General features: G+C 35.8%; 1 protein-coding gene across 8 annotated transcripts in view; it reads right to left on the bottom strand.

Moving 5' to 3' along the window:
* The window catches only part of CBLB (Cbl proto-oncogene B), a 226,288-nt gene that overhangs the window by 103,879 nt on the left and 98,035 nt on the right, over positions 1–24,374 (bottom strand). For all 8 annotated transcript variants that reach the window (XM_069065293.1, XM_069065296.1, XM_069065299.1 and 5 more), the window contains exons 4-5: positions 19,912–20,058; positions 7,111–7,267 (exon numbers count right to left, since the gene is read on the bottom strand). In XM_069065293.1, coding sequence (XP_068921394.1) covers positions 7,111–7,267; positions 19,912–20,058 — 304 coding nt within the window. The remainder of the gene's footprint in view (positions 1–7,110; positions 7,268–19,911; positions 20,059–24,374) is intronic.

The following is a 24,374-nucleotide window of genomic DNA, read 5'->3' as shown; positions in this document are numbered from 1 at the left end:
ATTTGGTTCCAAGTATAGACGGACCAAGACAAATGGTCTATTCCCTGGTAATTACTATAGATACTTCAATTCTACCTTTTTTCCCCTCACCTAAAGAACCATTAAAAGCTTTCAAAATAGACTACTTTTCATTCCTTCAGATATACACTGATGATCTTAGAGATGACAATACTGAGCAGCAAGTGAATAATTTTAATAATTTTACTTTAATAATTTAATGTAACTTAGTAATTTAATATGGTATTTAATGTAATCACCACAAATGAATGATTTTATTTAAAAGTTCTTTTTATCCCCAATGCAATGCTTCTTAAGAGAAAGTATGCAAACCTATTTGAGAAATACAACAAAGTCTTAATTATAAGTAATCCAAACTTTTCTAATGCTCAGGCTTCTGGAAGATTCTGAATCCACAAGTAACTGCCAATTACCTCCACTCTCATGAATAAATCAGTCCCAGAACACTTAGCACTGCTGAAGATCCAAATATTACAATTGGCTGTAAATGCCTCCGATCTCTAATACAATGGTCCATAGTTAATTTCAGCCTGAACTAATAAGTCTTCTCCCTCCACTCCTAATGAACATAAAAAAGAAGGCAGTGTCCTTGGTTCAACTAGTATCAAGATCAGGTTTATCCATTAATTTGAAATTTGGTAACATGCTTATTGTTTTCTTTCATTCACATATTCAATCATGTTTGATTCATTTCCAATTAAGAGCCTACCATATGCAAACCATAGATTATACAAAAGCTTACATAAATATTTTGGCTCACTTAATCTACATATTTTCTCTTAGTATCAGTAGTCTAAAGTATTCTAACATTTGATAATCCTATAAAAGTTTTCCAGCCTCCCTAAAACATATATGCCTACCATAAGGGTTTCCTCCATATTATATCTAATTCAACCCAGCAAGCTTTTCTTAATTTTCTGTGGTGTGCCAGGCCCTGTGTTAGGTGCAGGCATAAAATGACAATTTTTTTTTTAATGGAACCTGAATACAAAAAGTTAGGTTCATAAATGATAATCTGAGGAAAACTGAAAAGGTTTTTCACAAAAAATAAGTAACTCTAGGAGAAGGAAACCAGTTAGCTCAGGGGGAAAAAAAAGTTTTTGATATCCAAGATACATAGACACTAATAGAAACAAATAATAACAAAAGGATATGAACAAACAGGCCTTAAAAAATTGTCGACTATTAACAACCATATGAAGGAATGTTCCAAATCTCTTTTAATAAAAGAAATGAGGTGGTATCATCCTCAACCTCTCACTTTTTCTTCACGCTGCAATATCCAATTTTTGCAAAGTCCTGACATTTCTACCTATACAATATTTCCCTTATATACTCCCTTTTGTCTTCTGAGACTGTCATTGCTCTGATGCAGATCCTCACACCCTCATGCCTGGAATACTACAACTGCCTGCTGATTGGTTTGTTGCCCTTCCTCAAAATCTCTCCTTACAATGATCTATCCTCTACTCCGCTATTAAAGTGATTTTATAAAGAGCAGGTCTGACCATATCAATGTCAAAGCCCCCTCCCCCTTCCCTTTTCCCTTTAAATAAACTCCAGTGGTTCTCTATTGTTTCCAGGATCACATATAAAATCTTCTATCGGGCATTTAAAATTCATCATAACCTGACTCTTCCTTTATTTCCAGTCCTCTCACTCTCCCTTCCAAGTACTCTGTGACTCAGTGACACTGACTGCCTTGCTATTCCTCATCTCTTGGCTCTAGTCATTTTCACTGGCTATCCTCCATGACTACAACGCTCTGCCTCCTGGCTTCCTCTGAAATCGCATCCAGCAACCCAGCATGCCTCTTGTATGTGCAGCTGCTTGCGCGCTGTTGTCCCAGTAAACTGTGAGCTTCTCAAGGGACAGGTTTGCCTTTCTTTAGCATCCCAGAGTTGAGCACAGTGAATGGCAAAAGGAAGTACTTATAAATGCTTCTTAATGGACTGATATATGTATTTATTTGCATATGGGCAGCTAGGTGGAGCACTGGTTAAGAGTATCAGGTCTGGAGTCAGGAAGACTCATTCTTCTGAGTTCAAATCTGGCCTCTCACACGTATAAGCTATATACCGTGTTTCCCCGATAATAAGACCTATCCCGAAAATAAGCCCTCCCCTTACTGTGTAAGATTCCTCTAAAATAAGCCCTCCCCGAAAATAAGCCCTATTGAGATTGCTACTGTAGTGAAGGTGATCCCCTGCGCTACACGCTACATCACAGTACCCTCTGTAGGCACCGTTCCCCCCTCGCCCCCCGGTGAAACGCACACCGCGCTCCGAGCTGCATCCAATCAGAGCTGCAGCAGTGAACGCGTCATCCTGTTCTTTATTGAATTCATTATTGAATAAAGGTACATTTTTTTGTTCACATTTACCTGTTTATTAAAATTGCTGTTGATGTTCATTAAAATAAGCCCTCCCCTGAAAATAAACCCTCTGGTGTTTTTCTGTCCAAAAAAATAGTAAGACAGTGTCTTATTATCGGGTAAACATGGTATGAGCCTGGCAAATCACTTAGCCCTGTTTTCCTCATCTGTAAAATGAATGGCGAACTACTCCAGTATCTTTAGCAAGAAAACCCCAAATGAGGTCATAGAGAGTAAGACACGACTGAAAAACAACTCAACAATCTCCTTGTCAGGGTACAAAATGAGAAATATATTTTTGGACATGGACAATGCTTGACTATATGTAACAAGAGTTTTGTTTTTGTTTTCCAACTATGACAAGGTGAGGAGATAAAATATATTTTTGTTAATTGGAAATTTTTTTTAAAAGAATGTGAGCTGAGGGCAGGGAATATGATTTTGATATTATGAGTTATCTCAGACCTTTAACCAGTGTATGGCACATAATAAATATTCAGAAGTGCTTGCTGAGTGACTGTTAAAGTTTCCTTGTTTTTCCATTACTTAAAAAGCATATAAACTATGAATGCAAAACACTTCCATCACAAAACAATTAGCATTATTAAGTAAAGTTGGCAGATGCAAAGGTTTTAGAAGAAGTAGAAAACCAGTAGATCATCTACTCCATAGTCCACCATTTACAAGTGAGGCACCTGAGGATATAACTGATTAAGTTACTTGCCCAGGATCAGAAGGATTGAGGTATCATGAAAGGTTGAAAATTCCTTTCATATCTCCAAAAGTCTTATTCTTACTAAACAGTGCCCTTATAAATGTTCTTCAAATAAAAAAAAAGCAAACAAAACCTTATCTATAGTAGTTGCATTTAAGTCCCCGTTCTAGTATATGATACATGAAAACTATTATTCTAAAATTATAAAAAAATAAAGTTTTGTTGACAAGAATTCATTTGTCCTCCTGCTGAAGGATTGTCTTAAATTAAAAGCTAATCTTTGGCAATCCAGTTCCCTTAACATAAATCAGATTCTCTGATCCTCTAAGTCTAGTGCCAAGTATGGTCATAAATCACAATGGCAAAATTCTAATAACACAGTGAACAGGAAGACCAATATTCTATTCCAACAGCTGTTGGAAGTATGTATCAACCAAAATAAATCTCCTTTCATAGTAATAAAATGAAATATTATTAGGCTTAAATACAAACTTACTTTTCTAATCTTTTCTGTAATAGTTACATACATACAATTGTAGAAATGTAGGGAAGTGGGAAGGTATAGTGAAAAAGTCAATGAATTGGGAGCCAGAATGGCTGGGTTCAAGTCCTAGCTCTGCCCCTCATTAGCTTGCTGACCTTGGGCAAATCATTTAATCCGAGAATTGATTTCTGGATGTGTAAAATGAGGAGGCTGGACTACATGATGTTTATGTCACAAAATCAATCAAATATCCCTTCACAGACTAAAACAAAAGGCTACTAGGATTAAAATATAAGCTTATTCTTCTGATCATTTATTTTTATTCACTATATTACCTATCTGCTCCAGGATAACAATCTTCCTCAGCAGAACTAAGTTTTTCAACCCTGAAAATACTACATTAAAGTACAGAGGACAAAGTGCATTTGGGGTCTAATCTTAATGTGGGGGATGGGTGAAATCCCACTATATGCAAGATTATTTAATGAGATTATTCAAACTAGGCACTCAGTTTAGTTGTTTTATAGCAGCTGAAAGAATACAACCTGTATCAAAATCTTCTCAACCCCAGAGTGATAGCTCTGGTACCATCTTACAGTATAAGTAATATTCCATTACATTCATGTACCACTTGTTTAGCCATCCCCCTCATTTATTGTTCTTTGTTAACCATAAAATATGTTGCTATAAATATTATAGGTGTATATGGAACCTTTGTTTTTGTCAGTGGCCTCCTTGGTATATACGAAGCGATTTTAAGGAACATCTTGAAAACCTTCAGTAACACAAAATATAAATACAATAACATAGAATAATATGAAATCTAGATCTAAAGCTGGAAGGAAATGCCAAAGTCATCTAGTCTAACTCCCTCATTTTACCAATGAGGAAACCGAGAAACAAAAAACGTTAAGTAACTTCTCTTGGGTAAAATTTGATCTCTCCACCTCTGTATATTTTCCACTGTACAACATTGGTTTTAATGAGAAAGTTTCTAACTTTTATATTTCACAAAGATTGCTCACCAAAAAAAAGGGGGGGGGAACCTAAATGAAAAGATCTAAATTTTCACTGAAGATAAGGCAGAATTTTGCAATTCTCCAGGTTGTAAAGTTGTATTATTTCAAGAGACATATTTCTGGACCATCTTTAAGAAAAGGATAGATGTGTTTCCTGACTCACTACAACAGTCTACTCTCTAACTCGTCTCAAGTCTCTTCCTATGCTAGTTTCTTCTACACATTGTGGCCAAAGTAATATTTTAAATGCCAATGTGACAATGAGAATTCCCTACTCATTCAAATATTGGTCTCCTGTTCCCACTAAGACAAAATATGAACTTCTCTTTTTAGCTTTTAATGTCCTACACAATCTTGCCCCAACCTAGCTTTCCAGCCTCAGAGGTAAAATATTACTTCATTTTCTAACACTGTTCCTGTCAGACTGGCCTTCCCTCTGTTTGTACCACATGACATTCCATCTCTCAAAGGCTCCATGCCTTGGTTGTGGTCATTCCACATGCCTGGAATGATCTCCTCCTCACTTCCACAAACCAGATCCTCTTCTTCTCCTTTAGGACTCAGGCATTATATTCTTCAAGATGCCCTTCTGTATCTCTAGAACTGTTAGTGACCTTCCTCCCACAAAACCTTGTATTTAACTACTTCCCATATATTAGTATTTATTTGTTTTATATTTATTTTTCATATTTTATATATGTACTAGTTATTGTCCCTCCCATTAAAATGTAAGTTCCTTGTGAATATGGATTATTTCATTCTTTGAACTTGGTATAACCGGAATCAAGTATGGTCCTAGCACAGAGAGGGTAATTAATAAAGACTTGTTGGTCCATTAATTGAGGTTACACAAATTATCACAGATTTATGCCCAGAGAGGATCTCAGAGGTTATCTGGTCCAATGCCCTCATTTTTTCAGAAGAGAAATGTCAGGCCCAGTTTATCTGAACTGACTTTTCCAAGGTCACACAGGTAATAAACAGTGAGGATTCAAAATTAGGCCTCTGACTCTTAATTCAGTGCTCTTTCCAAAAATGTCTTCACTGAATTATATCCAAAACAACTATGCCAAAAAACATGTCAGGTTGTGAGCCTTAGGCAGTTGAACTTCAGCCTAGAAGAGTAAGAGTTCACTAACCTATCTGGTAAAGACGTGGAAGGAAAAAGCCTGCTAGGCAGGCCTGTTCTCAGAAAGGGCTGGCTTCAGATCCAAAAGCCTCCCTGAAGCTTCTTAGTACGGACCTCCATCAGACAAGGCAAGACCTCTAACTTATTTACTTTCTTCAGGAGATTATTTCACTACCAACTCACCTACCTTGAATTATCCTGTATCCACTTGCCTAAGGAACTGACATCCTACTGCATATGCCTACATTTAATTTAAGAGTTCCTTAAATCTACCACTGAGATTAAGATATTTTTGTTCTGTGATATCTGTTGGTGAAGTAGTGAATCGGTCCAACCATTCTGGAGAACAATCTGGAACTATGCCCAAAGGGCTATAAAATTGTGCGTATTGTTTGATCCATCAATACCACTACTAGGTCTGTATCCCAAAAAGATCAAAGAAAAAGGAAAGGGACATACATGTAGATAAATGATTATAGTAGCTCTTTTTTGTGGTGGCAGAAAACTGGAAATTGAAAAGATGCTCATCAGTGGGGAGTGGCTAAACAAGTTGTGGCACAGGGTTGTAAAGAAATACTATTGTGCTGTAAGAAATCATGAGAGGGTGGATTCAGAAAAACATGGCAGTACCTATATGAACGGAAGCAAAAGTGAAGTGAGAAGGAGATTGGTATGCATAATAACAAGAATGCTTTAATGATGATTAACTGTGCAAGGCTTGGCTACTTTGATCAATACAGTGATCTAATACAATTCCAAAGGACTCATCATGAAAAAATGTCATCCAACTTCAGAGAAAGAAATGATGAACTGCTTACTGCAAATTAAAGTATAATTTTCTTGCTTTATTTTTTTTTTGCTTTTTTGTCATATGGCTACTATGGAAATATATTTTACATGATTTCATATGTATAACTTATATAGTATTTGCCTTCTCAGTGGGTGGAGAAGGAGTGTTTTTAAAAAGAAAAGCATGTTAAAAATAAATAGCTTTTTTTCCTTAAAGAAAAAGGATTTTCATGTCCCTGTAGAGGCAGTTAAGTGGAACAGTAGATAAGAGTACTGGGCCTAGAGCCAGGAAGTTCTGAGTGCAACTCTGGCTGGAGATACTTACTAGCTGTGTGACCCTAGGCAAATCATTTAAACTCGTTTGCCTCAGTTTCCTCAACTGTAAAATGCAGATAATAACAGTACCTACCTTGCAGGATTGTTGTGAAGATTAAATGAGATAATATTTGTAAAGCACTTAGCACAATGCCTAAAATAGAGTAGGTTGCTATATAAAAGTTTATTCTATCCTTCCCTTCTGTGTGTGTTGGCACATATGAAGGAGGTTATGGATGGGGGGAAGATTAACATATAAAAGCTTACCTGAAATAGTCTGGTGAAAATATCAAATTCAAAAATTGAAATGTAATCGTTGCAAGTCAAATCAATTGTTGATTTCAGAGCCATTGCTTCCAAGCCAGAGCTAATTTGATGAACCTCATGGAGACACTGCCTGAATACTTTCCATGGCACAATAGTCCTATGCAAGGATAAATATGAATAATTCAATCAAGCATCATTTAAGATTTACCTCAGTTCAATCCTTAAATGCATATTACATATAAACTAAAAGACAAATAACTCAGAAAAACTTCCTATAATTCAGAATAGATGTAACTCTTTGTGCTTTTCACTAAAAGCCATTTCATTTTCTATTGACTATGAAAATGTAAGAAACCAAAACCAAATTCACTTTCCAAATAGGACTTGGGAATCAAGGGAATTTTACAAATATGAGAGGGAGGGGTACTAGTTCAAAGTCCAATGATGATATCTTCCAAAGTATATCTACACACAGCATTTACCACTGTAAGCAAGCTTCTAACCCAAGCCTGCTGCTCTTTTATTAGAAGCAGGAAATAATCCTTGTTTAAACAAGAGTTACATATACTCATCATTGCTAGAAAATGAACCTGGAAGAAAGCGGTGGGGAAAACCCTCTTGTAACAAAGAAGCATGGTCAAACAAAATGAATCCACATAATTCAAAACAAATACCAAAGAAATAAATAACCAAATAGACTACTAAAAGGAAATTTTTTACTGAAAAAAAAAGATAATCTCTAAATTGAGAGATCTCTAAATATCTTCAATATTTCATTCAATAAGTATCTACTGAATGTCTTCAATGTACAAAGCAATATTTTAGACACAGTGGAAACTTTTGAAATAATTGACTAAATGGTTCTCCTAGATACTTTCTGCTTCTCTTTCCTGCATACTTTGTCTCTCCCTTGGCTTTTCTTTTCCTGGCTCTCTTCCCACCTATGTGACAACTTTCCAATCTTCTTTGCAGAATCATTATTCATCTTTTGTCCCCTAACTATGGGTATACCCCAAGGCTCTTTCTTTGGTCCTCTCTCTCTATATGAATTTTTCTCCTTTGGCCCTTTTATCTGCTACCATAGGTTCCATTATCATCGATGCAGAGATGCCATTAGTGCAAGCCACCATGCCTGCCCCTGAGGAGCCCATAGTCTTGGTAGGGAAACAAGGCCTCTGTATATAAAAGGCTAAAAATGTTATGTCAGCATTGAATCAAGTGTTGAGTATCAAGATATTGAATAAGCAGTACTGGAGTTCAGGGAAGAAAGAAAAAATCCCTATGAGCTGAAGTGGTTCAAGGCTTCTCAAGAGATGAGACTTGAACTAAAGATGCCATTTTTCATTCTTTAGAATATAGGAACCTATTGTAGTTTGATTATGAAGTTTAAACTAAAGACAATTATAAGAAAAAAGAATGATGCTTAATGTCTCAAAGACTTTTCTCTATGCATGAAAAAAACAGGAAACCACAAAGAACTGAAGAGAGATACCACATCAGATGCCATTTAGAAAGAACACACGTCAGCCTCTGATTAAGGTTAAGGACAAAATGTTGCAATGTTTTAAAAGAACAAACAAAAATGGGAAAATTAATATCAGAGATGGAATGATCTATACTAAAGTATATATTTGCAACTATATTACATTGATAAATATGTGTATATGTATGTGCACATACATATGCATACACAATAGCTTTTGAAAGTTTAGATTTCTCTCTTTTCTATCAAGAATTATTCTTTCTCCTGCTCCTACCCTACGTCCACTGAAAACCAATAAAAACACAAAGTAATGGGTTAACAATTGAGAAAATAAAACACTGATTTTGTAAAAATTATATTCTTATCTCTTGAGGGAAAATGAGAAATGTTAAGGACACTTTCATGCTAAATAAAATTGCAGTTAATGCTGCCATATAGTCTACCTCCAAATTTGCTGCCAAATGACTTATGCAAAGATATAATCATTCCACTAAGCTCTCAGTGCTTTTACATAGGGACCTGGCTTCTTCTGGTTAATACCGTATAAACTTCAAATACTTATACTGAGGATGTCAGAAAATATTACAGGGTTCACAACTTCAGTTAAAAGTGTTATGGGTAGAAATTTAAAAAATATATATTTTGCCTCTTAAGTATTACTGCAGAGACACCAGGAAGCTGTTCCAGGAAACCTCCCTCCAGACACCTCTACTGACCTCACAATTAGAGTCTTTCTTTTCAATAACATCCTACCAAAGTACAAATACTAATTATCAATTAATTTAATATTAATTTAGTTGAAACGAAGTAAAATCATATGCCCAGAAGGACAGGGTAGAATGGAGGGACTAGTGGACCTGGGTGGTAAATGTGGTTAGGGGTTGGGGGCAGTAGAGAACAACATGAGAACATTAGAAGGGTACAATAAAGGGGCATGCACTAGGCAACACGCTTTAAAAAGGTTAAGAGAAAACAATAACTTTCCCCCACAAAACCTTTCTCAAATGTGCCAAAATATTCATCACAGCATATTTTGGAGAATAGTAAAAGACTGGAAATAAAGAAGGCTCAAATTAGTGAAAGAGGCTATAGATGAGATGTTATAGAGTAAGAGAATCAGTAAGACATTGGAACCGAGTAGATATGGGGGTGAAGGTGACTCAGAGGTTACGAAGCTGCATGACTGGGAGGATATCAATCACCTCAACAGTTAAGAGAAGGGGAAGAACTTGGGAGGGGGGCAGAGAGGGAGGAAATGAGCTTCTATTTTAAGCAAAATGAGTTTGAGAGGGAAATCCAGTAGGAGATCTCTAGTACTAAATGATGCATGACTGCTATTCAAGAGAGATTAGTACATATAGATTGAGGAGTCATCTGTACAGAAATAACAAGTGACCCTGAAGTAGATGAGATTACCAAGGGAAAAAATGTAGAGAGGAAAGGACCCAACAAAGAATCTTGAGCTAACAGCCAAACTTAGGGGACAGAATACTGAGGAGGGGTCAAAAAATAAGAGAGCTGGGAAAAGTGCCATAAAAGTCAAAGGAGGAGAAAAGAAGTACCAACTAACCATGTCAGAAGTCTCCCTTAAACTTCCCTATTTGTGCTGAGGGCACTGAGGTACCACCAGCCTTACTGTCACTTGGGTTTTCAATCTGTCAACCTCCCTATGTACAGTCTCCAAGTCCTGTCTCTTCTCTCTCCTATCTCCAAAACATCTGTTGTATCTGTCCTTTCTCTCTACTCATAATTTCTGTCCGACTTTAGGCCCTCATCACTTCTCACCTAGACTATTAAAATAGTTTTCCTAAGTATTTTCACTGACTCCACTATTCTCCCACTCTAATCCATCCTACACACATCCTATACACTAAACTGATATTCCTAAAACATAGATCTGATCATCTCACTTACTCAGAATCTTTCATGGCTCCTTATTACTTCATTACTTATTACTTTCATTCAAAGTCTTCTACACTCTGTGCCCTCATCGACTTTTCCTGGCATTTCACACCACTGATGGCAAGATGGACCACTGAGTGGGATGTAAAGGTACATCTTGTTCTGAGACCAGATACATAGAATAGGCTCAGGGGGCTAGTTTGCACTCAATCTCCTATCAAAATTTAGATGGCTCAGTTTTAGATGGCTTTACCTAAAGATGAATGTATTAATCTTCCCAGGGACTGGGAGCATGGATTCTAGAATTCCAAGATTTAGGTCTGGTATAGAAAATGGCAAGACAGTCTGAGTAAAGAACTTTAGAGAGGAAAGAAAAGACAATACAGTTGTGATGACTTGGGAGAACTGGGAGAGGTGCAGAGCCTCAGAATGAGGGTGGCCTAATTTCAGGAAGAATGAGACAAAGGAAAATATGGAAGGACAGGAAATTTTGATTAAAAAGAATTCTAGAGTTCAAAATCACTTTGGTGATGGTAAAATCTAAGGTATGGTGTCAACCCACCACCCTGTGAGTGAATGAAGCAGTAAAAATGTTGGTCATTGAAGATGAGGATTTGGGAGGTTTAGGGTTTCTGAAGAAACATTATCAATAGCAAAATGAGTGTTACTTGTGTCCTTGTGTTTGTATGTATATAATATATATATACACACGTGCATTTATATGCATGTATGTGTAGGTATGTTTATATGTGTATATATATACACACTTTATACATATAAAGAATAATATAAAGATACTAAAGAATTTCAATGTGCTAAAAACAATCAATTCAAACTGGAACAGACATGGACGATTTTATAGAAGAGGTAAGTTTTGATACTTTCTAGGAGTACTGTCAGTGGGTCTGAGTAGAATATGAACAATAACTGAAGAAAAGCAGTAAAACACATAAATGAGGAAGTGGAAAAGAGCCTCACCAATATTTATCACTATAAAGCACCCACAGGTATCTGAAACTACTTTACATATGTCTACAAGTCATAAAATTCCTACTGTATTTGGAAACAAATGTGGCACCTTGTAATTGCATAATTATATTTATCTTTATTAAGTTCTAGAGTTTACTGTCACCGGTTTGATTTTTTCCAGGTGTCAAAATCAGTCAAAAAGCATTTATTAAGCTCTTATGTGCCAGGTAAGATGGAGAAGTTGGCTGGCAGCTAGACGAGAAATGAAGAAGGCTCTCTTCTTAAATGGAAGTTCTGGGGGGAAAATCCAATCACGAGAAGTCAAAGTGGCAAAGGGTATTTTCAAGGTATGAATTACAAGGCTGGGGCATATTACCAGGATGAAGTTTTCTTGGAACTAATAGAGCAGTTGGGATTATAATGTAGTAAACTGCACTTCTATGCCTTTTTTTTGCCCAGGTACAGGAAAAGGATTAAAAACTGCTACTCACAAAAAAAACACAAAAGCAAAAATATTAATGTTCTGCAATCTTAGAAGTTGTGAATTTTATACCATCAGTAATTCATGTCGATCTTCCATGTTTTGATCTAATCCTCCAGTGGATCTATGTTATTAATGTGGGCATCCTGCCTAACAATGCTCACAATGCCTCCATATTTGTCCAATCTGTGTGTCTCTTTTACCTGTCCTCCCATAAATTTGCCCTCACCCAATATGCTGAATGTATTACTCTCATTCTCTTCACATGACACCAGGGGAGTCTGTGAACTTGACAACTTCTAAAGGTAGTTCCTATTTCTAATCTATTACCCCATGATTCAGGTGCATACATGATAAAAATCTTAGCAGTGGAAGTCAGGACAAGGGAAATAGTGGAAAAAGAAGGAAAGAGAATTCTGTGGAAGAAGCATTTTCTGGCATATACTCTTAATCTTTAGAAAATTTTATTTACTATGTAACCAGACCATTTTTTTTGCATATGATATAAATATTACTCCAAAACATATTCAATTCTTATTATCTATAGACATTTCCTCAATTTTATCAACTTCCATCTTTTGGATATTATTTTGAAAACATTTTTTAAAAGACAAAGACACAGAAAATTCTTATGAAGCTATTGCTGTTTTTCAAGCAGGAAAAAATACAAACTGGGTTCCAATGAAAGAATTTTATAGCAGTCAATCAGTCAATAAACATTTATTAAGTGACTGCTAATGTGTCAGGCACTGGGCTGAGCACTGGGAATATAAGAAGGGCAAGAGACAGCCCCTGCCCTTGAGGAACCCATAAGATAATGAGGGAGACAATACGCAAAGAACTATGTGCAAACAAGCTATATTCAGGACAAATAAGAACTAATTAACAGAGGCAAGGTACTAGAATTAAAGGGACTGAGGTGCCAGGTTAGCAACACACAAAGAGTAGTAGCAGACTGAAGCAGAGAAAGTGACACTGAATTGGGATTTAGACGACAGACGTTCTAACTCATTCTTGGTCTAACATTCTATAGTGTTAAATAAAACCTATGGAGCAAAAAAAAACACATGGAAAAATCAGCTTTAAAATTCTATGATCAAAGATCCTTTATAAAAAGATAGTTCTCTTCTACTTCATGCTTCTTTCCCACACGTTTTGCCAGTAATAATTCTGGTTACAAAGTGTATTCAGAACTAATTCCACCCAGTCTTCTTTGGATATGAAATGTTACTGTTCTGATGAGAAAGGAGCCACACTCTACCTACCTTTCAGGTAAATCTTTATCATGCACAAAGAGCACACCTCCCACTGCTTTCCTATTATTACTTTGCTGATGTTTTCATCATCACTGAGTAAACAATGCTGTTAGCATTTACATTTTGCTTATCAAATCTCCTCTCACAAAATTTACAGATCACATGGAGGGGTCTAGAAATAAGGGAAATCTTTTGTTTTGCCTCAGAAAGTTAGAAAGGGCCTTAAGAAAACCCAACTAGTCCTTACAGATGAATAAACTGAAACTCAGAAAGGGCAAATAATTTGTCCAAGGTCACACAGGTAAATAAAGAGATTTGAGATTGCTAGCCAGATTTTCTACCATCATTTGCAATACCTTTTGCCCTAGATCACACTATCTAGTTTCACTATCTTAATTCCTATTACACTCTTCATCAAGTCAACTTAGATAATGTGCTAAAAAGTAAATCTACTAAGATTTTCCTAGTGATAAAACTGGTCTGGTTTATTTTCTAGGAAAATAAATCTCATCTACAAAGAAATTAATGAAAGTGATAGTTCTTTTATTATTATTAAAAATGAAAGGAATACACAGGAAACCAATGTGGGAAAGTACCACTTCCACAGGAAATTAAGAGATGAAACACTAAATTGAGCTAGTAGTTCAATAGTTTTCCATAGTCATGACCTTATTTTCACCTACTTATACATATACTGAAGAACTTCAGAAATGTATGAGGTAATTAGGAAATCTGAGTCCTATAGATAAAGCCCAATATCATCAGTGGTAATTAATATAAAAATGGTCATTGAGATTTGCTATGTTTCAAGAACCTGAACTCATTAATGACTTGTCCAACAATAGGCACATAAATCTTCTCAGTCCTCAAAATCCCCATGCTTATTCAGATAACTTTTCAATGTCAAACTTGGCTCCTAAATATTTATCATAATTAGCCAAAGTACTCAGGGACTGCCCTAACTGGGATACTTAAAAAATATGAATGCCATGCTCAAAATGTGTAATCACATTAAATGGGGCATTCTCATTCAATGCAAGTGCTCTAAATTTTGGACAATAAGTCCTTGGGTCTTGGACTCAAGTACACTAAGTTATAAATTACTGTTTTTACAGACCACATATTGGCACTATTCACATGTAACAATACCATTTCTTTTTCCTGTTTACTTTGAAAAGTCCTCCTCCATTCTCTCTCCATTCTATCACCATAACTTTGAGCCAAGAAAACTTAAGTTTTAAATGTTTAAATAATGAGTTTTCCCACAATGTGAAAATTTTATTGAGAAGGGCAATTTTATTTTGTTTTCCTTTTTTGTACCCCTAGGCTTATTTAACTTCAGGCATCTTGGTCTTCCCTGCCCCTAATTCCCAACTCCCAGGGGCTCACCAAGTCAATGTCAAACTCAGTGTGTATTCCAATTAGGCTTTAGTAGACTAGCTCAGAACTCCTGAGCTAAAGAGAGTTTTAAGCCTCAACCTAGGAACAACTAAAAAGGGCTGAGGAGACTATGGAGGAAATGATTTAGGAGTAAAGTGTGCCACATCTCTTTTAACAGTAAGCCACTGGTAAATATTTGTTGAATTTTTTTTTTTTAAAAAGCTTTTTCTTAAGGGTCTCTTAGTGTAGAACTGTCTGATGTTAGGTTTCAATCATGATTCCCTTCGAGAAACAGTCAGAGCCTTTTGGAACATATTATATTGTATGGCTAATTCAGCATTAACTTCTGAACGATTCCATTTAGGGAAGCAATACTGCCTTAAACTTACAGTAAGAGTGTGTTGCGGGGCAGCTAGGTGGCGCAGTGAATAGGGTGCTGGCCCTGGAGTCAGGAGGACCTGCGCTCAAATTCGGCCTCAGACAAATAACACAAAAACTAGCCATGTGACCTTGGGCACGTCACTTCTCCCCAATTGCCCTACCTTCCCCCCTCCAATAAAGCAAAAACAAAGAAGAATGTGTTGAAATGGGAAAACCATGCACAATATCTAGTTATGCAAAAAGGTAAGGGTGATGCTTAGAAAGTAAAGTTCTTGGGGCAGATCATTTGGTCTAACTGGCATTTTACTAAACTCAAAACTGAGAAGCACAGAGGTTTTTGCCCAAGACTTTGCCCAAGGCCAGTAGAAAGGCTAAGGCACAAATCGAGGTTTCCAGGTGGTGTCTCTTCCACTGCACCAGATATAACCTTGAATAAGTCACATTGCCTGTTGGAGCTTCACAAGATGCTGGTAATTCATATCAAAGAATTCATTCCTTTTTAAGGATTGCTTAGCTTACACAGGTGTCAAAAAGGCAAACAGTTAATAATTTTCATGCTTGGTACTGGGTTCTTCCTAAAAAATTACATATACAGGGCATAGAGGGTGCTTAAAACTGGCTCATCTCAGATAGGGAAGTGCTTTGGAGAGATAAAGTGGCTTCCTCAAACAGAGCTGTCTACAGGACACAGAGGTAAAATAAGCTTTTCATTTTAATCAGTCCTTCAACAATCTCCCATTCGACTAGGTGGTATAGCCATTTATCTAACAGATACTTAAAATATAAGATTTCAAAAAGCGTTTTTCAGTCCCAGTAGCCCCTTTACTTCGGCAGTTCTAAACAAGGAATCAGCAGATATATTTCAAGAGAATATTCTCTACATAAGAGGTCCCAAGCAAAAGGAAACTTTCTCTTGAAAGAAACTTTGCTCTTAGCAAACTTAGACTGCTGGTTTTATTTCAAAGGTCATCCAAACTTTGTCATAAGAGTTTTCTTAAATTTTAAGAAGAGGTCTCCTTATATGTAGGGTTAATAGTCTCAGAGCAGCAAGTCATGACATAATGTGTCTCTTACAGAACAAAAATCTTAACTTTTTAAAAATTATCACAATTTTTGTTAAGTATACTAAAACGGAGGCAAAACTGTTCAGTGCCAATATGTCTTAGCTAATGGCTTAATTCAACAATCCGAGTTATTCCATGAACAAGATACTCTTTCACAGCTCTAGGCATTTGGAAGAGGCTTTTTTTTTTCCTGGTTGTCTCCCACACCTAGAATGGCTTCCCTTCTTATTTCTATCTACTGACTTCCCTGGTTTAAGTCCCAATTAAGTTCTCATCTTTTATAGAAAAACTTTCCCAATCCTCCTAATTCTAGTGCCTTCCTTCTATTAATTATTTCCTATTTGTCCTATATATAGTTTGGTTTGTTCATTTGGATTCCTCTACATTAGCAAAATGCTTCAGTTCTGAATGAGAGTAAGAATAATGTCAAAGGCTACTCTTATGAAAGGTAGAGTAACATGCAAGGACGATTCACCTTTTAACTTCTAGAAGGTCTGAGAATTAATCAGAGAAACATTTTGAAATAGAACAGAGACTCAACACATCCCCAGCACTCTCAGCATCTAAAATGGTTTAATAGCAATTTTGTATTATATTGTATATCAATATTTCCCAAGCCTTGCAATCAATTACCAAGAGTTTAGTAAGGATTAACTATGCTACAGGTGGTGTATTAGGCACTAAGGGATATAAATACAAAATACCCTGTCCACAAGGAATTTACATTCAACTGGGACGGGGAATACAACATACTTACAATTTATAGAACTACGTACAATACTGAAGCAATTTCAAGAGGGGAGGGGCTGATTTACACTGAAAACTAAGGAAATATGAATAAAAGTCTTTTTTAAAGAATAGGATATGAGCTGAGTGTTGAATACTAGGGGTTCCAAAAGGAAAAGGAAGGAACAAGAATATTCGAAGGGGAAGGGTGGAAGAGAGGATGATTATTCAAAGGCACTGAGGTAGGATGTCACAGGAGTCAATATTTAGGGCAAGAAGGGATCTTACAGGTCACCTAGTCCAGGGGTTGGACAAATGGCCTGCAACTTGTTCCTTAGTTGTGTACTACCTATGAGTGAAGAATATTTCTTTTACATTTTTAAGCATCACAAAAATTCATTTAAAAATGTGAAAATTATTTTTAGTTACCAGGTAAGAGGCTTCCTCTGATCTTGTCCAACTCCCCTCAGTTTACAAATGAGGAATCAAGAAAGGCTAACTGACTTGCTAGGGACATGTGGAGAAAAAAAAAAAACCCACAGCAAAACCCAAGTCCCAGGTTCCCTGATTTCAAAAGCACTGCACTGAGTAGGCCAGTTGGGCCAAAAACATATTATGTACATATTCACTGAAATAGTGTGCCATACTGTTTCTGCAACTCCAGATATCAATTCTGGAACTTCACATCTAATATAGAACTTCAAAAGTAGGCTCAAACATTTTATCCAGTATCTACTAAAAAGGAAGGGCCCCTAAATTATAGGATTTGCCTGCTTCCTTTATAACCCCTTCAGGAATCAGTATATTCTCAAGGGGTGACCATTCTGGACATATTCTCTGAGTTGGATCATTCTTTTAAGAGATTTTCTAGGAAAGTAACCATCTCAGTCTTTTGCTACTAAAATTAGATCTTCAGATCAGAAACATCTGCAAGATTTTTCCTCTCTTGACCATCTGAGCCTTGAGATAACTGCCATAAAGAGATTTTTTTCTCCTGGGTACTAAAAAGATACCAGATGGGATTCAGCTTTTATTTCTCATCTTTTTGCCAATTTTTTATGAAGTGCAGTGCATTAGAATGCTGGGCCTGGAGTTAGGAAGAGCTGAGTTCAAATCCAGCCTTAAACACTAGCTATGTGATTTTGGGCAACTGAATTAATCTCTTGTTTGCCTCAGTTTCCTCAACTATAAAACTGCAATACTAATAGCATATATCTCATAGGATTATTGTGAAAATCAAATTAAATATGTGTAAAATGCTTATTTATTAGAACAGTGCCTGGCTAGTAGGTGCTATATAAATTCTAGTTATGATGATGATGAAGACATCCAGGTTAGAAAGGTCCACAGAAAATATTTATTTAGCTCACTCTAGCATTCATAGTGAAATGAATTCATTTTATTTCAATATCTTGTTCTAATTTTTATTTTTCCTGGACAAGATAAACAAAACCCATGACCACTCCTTAAACTGAGAGTTGAAGATTACTATCAAACAAATATAACTTCACTTGCACAAAATTGTTGGGTAGACTTTTACATTTTTGCACAGAAATGATCAATTAAACATGCTTACAAAACCACAATCTAAAAATTAAGGATCAAATTTAAAAATTGTTTAAATGGTCACCATTTCATTAAAGATTCAACACAAAATCTTAGATCATTATGTAGTTTAGGCTTAAATATACTGACATAACGCAGCATTCTAAAAGTAGTCTTAGAGAAGGGATCAAAAAAGCATAGAATCCAACAGCATTTTCACTTTTATATCTTTATTCCCCAGGGCCTTGCACTGTCTGCCACTTAGCAGTGCTTAATATATTTCTACTGAATGACTGAAAAAATTGTCCAGGCAAATTTTACCATTCTCAAGCTTATTAACAAGCAAACCATCTCTCCTAGTCTCTTCGAGCTTCCTGGATTTTTATGTAAATCTATTCTGCTTACCTTTCTAAGTAGGTTTACAAGTCTCTTTGTAGAGACAAATAAGAGATATTTCTAACACAAAATAATTACAGAATGGATAAACAGGCTTTGTATATACTGGCAAATATTAGGATTCCATCAGTGTCTAAAGTATCCAAAATAAGGTATGTTCACTGATTCTAAGAATAATAAATAAACAAAATCTTCTTAGGAAATATACTACCTCCTCAATCCCCAGCTCACCAAAATCTTTTTTGTGCCACAGAATCAAGTCCATCATAGAAATATTATCCTAGGAATACAAAACAAGAATCACTTTGTCTTTAATTGTGACATACCTTGCAAATAACTTATGAAAGTCAGGTATCCTGCATAGAGTATGCACCTGTTTATTGAACTGAATCGAATCAATTGTTTTACTTTTAAGAATCATCACTTCAAAAATAATTACCTAAACTAGATGTAACAGGATTTTCATAATGTGTTTACTTAAAATCTAACAGTCAAGTTTAGAGTTGGAATAATAACTGGATGCTAAGACAAGAAATGAGACCAAATACTGTGAGCACAGAAAAAGTAATATAATTTGGGCAAGAAATAGCAAACTGCTGGGCTATGTAAAGCTACATTTATTTTTTGAATCATAGCTTTCCTAACACTTCTGGGAGATAAACTCAAAAGGCTATTTGATTCTTGCTTTTCTAACATCTAATTATTAAACAACAACAAAAGAATAAGAAAGAACTTAGCTGTCAAAGAAAATTCCTTATTACTATAATATTGAGAGGCTAACTTCTTAGTGCCTAGAAAAGGATATTTGATTTCAGATAATGTTAATGTTTTCTTTTTACACAAAAGAAACTACATAGTATACACTAACTATAGGTAATGTACAACATAAGAATCCTTCTGAAGAAGCAAAGCTATGTAATGAATGTAATGTAATAAATTTAGTCAAATTACCTATTTTGATCATGTTCCTGAAATACAGGAAAAGTGCCTAAAACATTTACTTTCTAATAATAAATATATCCTCAAATGCAATTCAGGAAAAATGGAACAAAATATTTTTAAATAAAATTAATCTGGCTAGCAGGGTTCACTTTATTAGGCTTACTTATATTAAGACTCAAAATACCATATTAAGTCCAAATTCTGTAAGTGCTTTAAAAAAAACAAACCAATTTTCTCCAATGATATGTTTGAATAATACAAATGGATAATGCTTACTTGTCTCCAAAAAACTTTCTCCAGAATTCAGCAGCATCTGCTTTTGTGATACGAAAGTTATCCCCTTGGAATTGTCCATTAGGAAAGATTGCCTTGATTTCTGCCAACATGTGACTAAAGATGAGAGACAGCTTGGTGAGATTCCGCCTGAAAGGCAAAGGGAAGAAATGAAATAAAGGATAATGCACACGTTTAAATTCAGCTATTCATATATTAATCTGAAGTTATTATGTGGTAAAAGAAAACAAACAAGCAAAAAAAAATTAAGAACACTTAATCCAGATAAAGATGCCAATGGTGCACTCTGCTTGGGAATTAGTACATACATAGTATTAGAAAACCAACAATACCTTGGAACCATAGGTTAGCTCTATTTTTACCACCAAAATACTTTAAACCAAAGGTCAATATAAAAGCAGTTTTAATTTTTACTTCATTTCTTAATCTCTCCTTCCACTCCACTTACCAGGAAAAAAGGTCTTTGACATTTTAGATCAGTATTTCAGCAACGTAATGCCTAAAATGAAGCTGAAAAATGCTGAGATCCAATAATTCCAAAATATTTTCTTCAAGGCATATCTTAAAAGGACTGGTAGTAGAGACAATTTATCCCAAATAACAAAATTGTACTTTGTTTGGGGCCACATTTATTGCTCTTCTAAAAAAAGGTAAACCCCTAAATCATTGAAATTTATAAACATGTTTTATAAAATGACTTGATTGGCTGCCTACTTTTATGGTTCACATATAACTTAGCAATAACTTGGAGCTCTCAATCTTTTATTTTTAGTGAACTAGGTGATCTTTTTCTGTGGCAACTGACACCCATCACATTCAGATTTTAAACATATAATTGTATATGTATTTGTATATATGTATATGTGTGTGCATATGTATGTATATACACATGTGCACACATACATACATATACACACATATATATGTGTGTCTGTATGAGTATCTGTGTATAACCAAACCTCTACTTTGAGCTTGGAGTATTTAAATCTATCTGGAAAGAGGTGAAAAGATCATCAAATGAAAAGGGAGGTAGCATAGCATAATGGATAAAGACCTAGGTGTGAAGACAACTTTGATTCTCTATTTACTACTTGTACAGCCTTGGTCAAGTCTCTTCATATCTCTAGGCCTCAGTTCCCTTATCTTTATAATGAGGGGTTCGAAGATATGAATTCTATGGTCCCTTCCAACTCTAGACCTATGATTGTATTATAAGGAAATTAACCAACCACCTTATACCACAACCCTCTTAGCCTGATACCCAAATATTTTTTAGTTCCCTTATTTTCCAAACTGAAGCAAAATCATTTTCTTATTTTGTTTAATATAATATCCTCCACCAGTATCACCTTCTCCACCTTTTTGCTAAGATCAAATGTTCTATAAACTCTTGAGCCCCTCCTATCATATGTTCTCCAGCATACTGCCTCTTTATATTGTTCCCATCCCTATTACCTATATATAACTTATCTTATCTACCCTCCCCTTCTTAGCTAAATGTGTGCAGTACATTTCACTTTGCATCAGCTCATGTAAGTCTTTCCAGGTTTTTCTGAGGGCACCTTGCTCATTATTTCTTATAGCACAATAGTATTCCATCCTAATCACATAACACAATTTATTCAGTAATTCTCTGATTGATGAGCATCCCCTCGATTTCCAACTCTTTGCCAGAAAAGAGCTGCTATAGATTAAATACATTTGTTCTAAGATGGCTAAAGGGCTCACCACTTTTTTCTCAAATTTTCCAACTGATACACAAATGCAAAAGGATGTTTTTATAAGGATAACCAACTCTTTCTTATTTTCCATATTTGCTATTCTTCCTTACTTTGTTTTCTAAATGAATACAAATGTTCCTTAGTTTTACTCTTCTGATCAGCAGAAACTAAAGCACAATGGCAGTCATAAACCATCTTCTGCATTGGGTTAACTTTTTAATGTGGTGTGTTCTACCTGTGGAGATCATTTGTGGCAGCTAGGTGGCGCAGTGGATACAATACTGGATCTGGAGCTAGGAAAACCAAAGTTCAAACCCTGTCTCAGATACTAACCAGCCTTGTCAGACCCTGGGAAAGGGAGTTAACATCTCAGCCTAGGCTTCCTCCTCTGCAAAATGAGGGTAATAATAGCACCTATCACACAGGGTTGCTGTGAGGATCATGAAATAATATATGTAAGGTACTTTACAAACTTTAAAATACTATATAAATGCTATCATTCTTTTCTTATTTATTACTTCAAAGACAAGAGTTGAACCAAATACAAATGAATATTCTTATCTTCATTTCTCCCCCTGCTTTCATTAGCTTATTGATATCTTTTTTATTTGGTATATTACAAAAATAAGAATTTATTCTGCACATTTAAAAATCCTTTTTTATTCAGAAAAATATCCTTCTATTATAAAATGTTTTAAGAACTGAACTGAAAAATCAGATTTGTCTTGTATTACTTTTTTGTGTGCATGTAAAAACTGACTTGATAAAACATTGTTATAATTCATGCTACACTAAAATCCTACTGCAATGGCATGGAGGAAGACTGGCTTCTGGAAGGCTCTGCCAGAAAATACCAAGTCAAGTAGGTCCGATATCAAACTGGAAGAGGTTCAAGTACAGATGAAGCAATGTATTTGTCTATGTTTTTAGGGGAAAACCTAGTAGATTTCAAGAGGGTCATCATCAGAAGGCTGGCCAACAAAGAATGACATTTGACTCATTAGTTAGGCTGGTTGATAGTGAAAGAATATTTAATATTTAGTGAAATAAGCAATACCCAAACAAAAGAAATTATGGATGCTTGGAGTTGAAATAATGAACTCCCAACAGAATAGAAATCAATAGACTATGCACAAAGCTAAAAGAACTACTCTCAAGAATAAGATGGTCAAGGGACAGCTAGGGGGCACAGTGAATAGAGCACTGGTCCTGGAGTCAAGAGGACCTGAGTTCAAATTCGGTCTCAGACACTTAACATGTACTAGCAGAGTGACCTTGGAAAAGTCACTTAACACCAACTGCCCGCCTTCCCCCCTCAAAAAAAAAAAGAAGAAGATGGTCAAATCACACAACTGCCAACATTGGCATGATAGAGGGGCATGGAACCATTGGGAAATCCATTACTAATATTTTACTCTTATGTTGACAATTAGGGACTTATTAAGTCTCTTTCAATAAACATTTTTCCAAATATTAAGCATCTTATAGGTATATGTGACTAGATTTGAGTACTAGTAATACAAAGATGAAGAGGTATCCATAAGGGTCTTACAAACATTTAATAGGAATGGAACATATATACAAAGCATCTAAAATATGACATTCTGTAGCAGCAAGCACCCCAGCATCCCCAGGGTGGCTGCCAACACAGGTTCTTAGATCTGCTTCGCTAAAGGAAAGCAACTCAAAATGGGTTAACAATTTTACTTTAATCAATCAAACATACATCATTTACCTTGTTCAGGGGAAAAAGTCAGCACCCCGAACTTCAGAGTATACAGACAGAAGTTACAAGAAAATAAAAAAAAACCTATCAAGCAGATAGGCTTCCAAACTGTCCAACCATTACAAACATCCATACCTAATCACAGTTACCAGAGAGGGAACATCAACATCTGGGTTTTCAAAGCTGGGGGGCTCTCAACAGCTGCCCAGAGTCTCTTCTGATCAAGTCACACAACACTTCTCAAAGTGAGCCCCAAAGCAAAGCCTCCCATCAGGGCTTATATAGCCTTCTCCTGGCTCAGAGAATGTAACAACCCTCTTTACCCACTGCCCAATCACAAAGCACCAAGGTGTGGACATTCCTGAAAACCAAGCCTCCTGCCACATGCTCCATGTGACCACATTCAGCCTATTAGGGGGCAGAGTATATTTTCAAATCAAGGAAGGTTCTCAGAGTCTCTTAAGCCTATCAAATGGCCTAGGGGCAGGGAAGATGTTTAAATCTGCATTTCCATTACACATTCAAACTCAAATTCAAAAATATTTTTGAAGTTCCTGGGGAGTGCAGGGCAATGGTATCAAAATCTAATAGAAATGGATCCCTACAGGTCATATATTGACTTTAAAAATCACAAATGAACAATATCTTTGTTGTACTGTGTTTTTATTCATTTTGTTAAATATTTCTCAACTGCATTTTAATTTGTTTCAGGTTCCCTTCAGATACAAAGTACTATTCTAAGCATAGAGAAAATAAAATGTTCAGATAAGACATAATGCTCTCTGTTTTCATGCAACTTACAGGTCAGTGTGAATGGAATGGAGAAGGGACCTGATATAAATAGATATAGAAACATAACATCTCAAAATCAAAAGAAATCTCAGAATTAATCTCATCCCAACTCCAGCTGATGAGGAACCTCCTCTCCATAACACCTGATGAGTGATCTTCCAGTCTCTAATCACTAAATGCTGGTCTTTTGAACCAGCTCATCCAAA

Source organism: Petaurus breviceps, unplaced genomic scaffold, assembly GCF_028583685.1.
Source record: "Petaurus breviceps papuanus isolate PSGF00001 unplaced genomic scaffold, PetGlider_PUasm1.0 90683, whole genome shotgun sequence".
NCBI lineage: Eukaryota > Metazoa > Chordata > Mammalia > Diprotodontia > Petauridae > Petaurus > Petaurus breviceps.
This window is presented reverse-complemented; position numbering and strand designations above follow the sequence as displayed.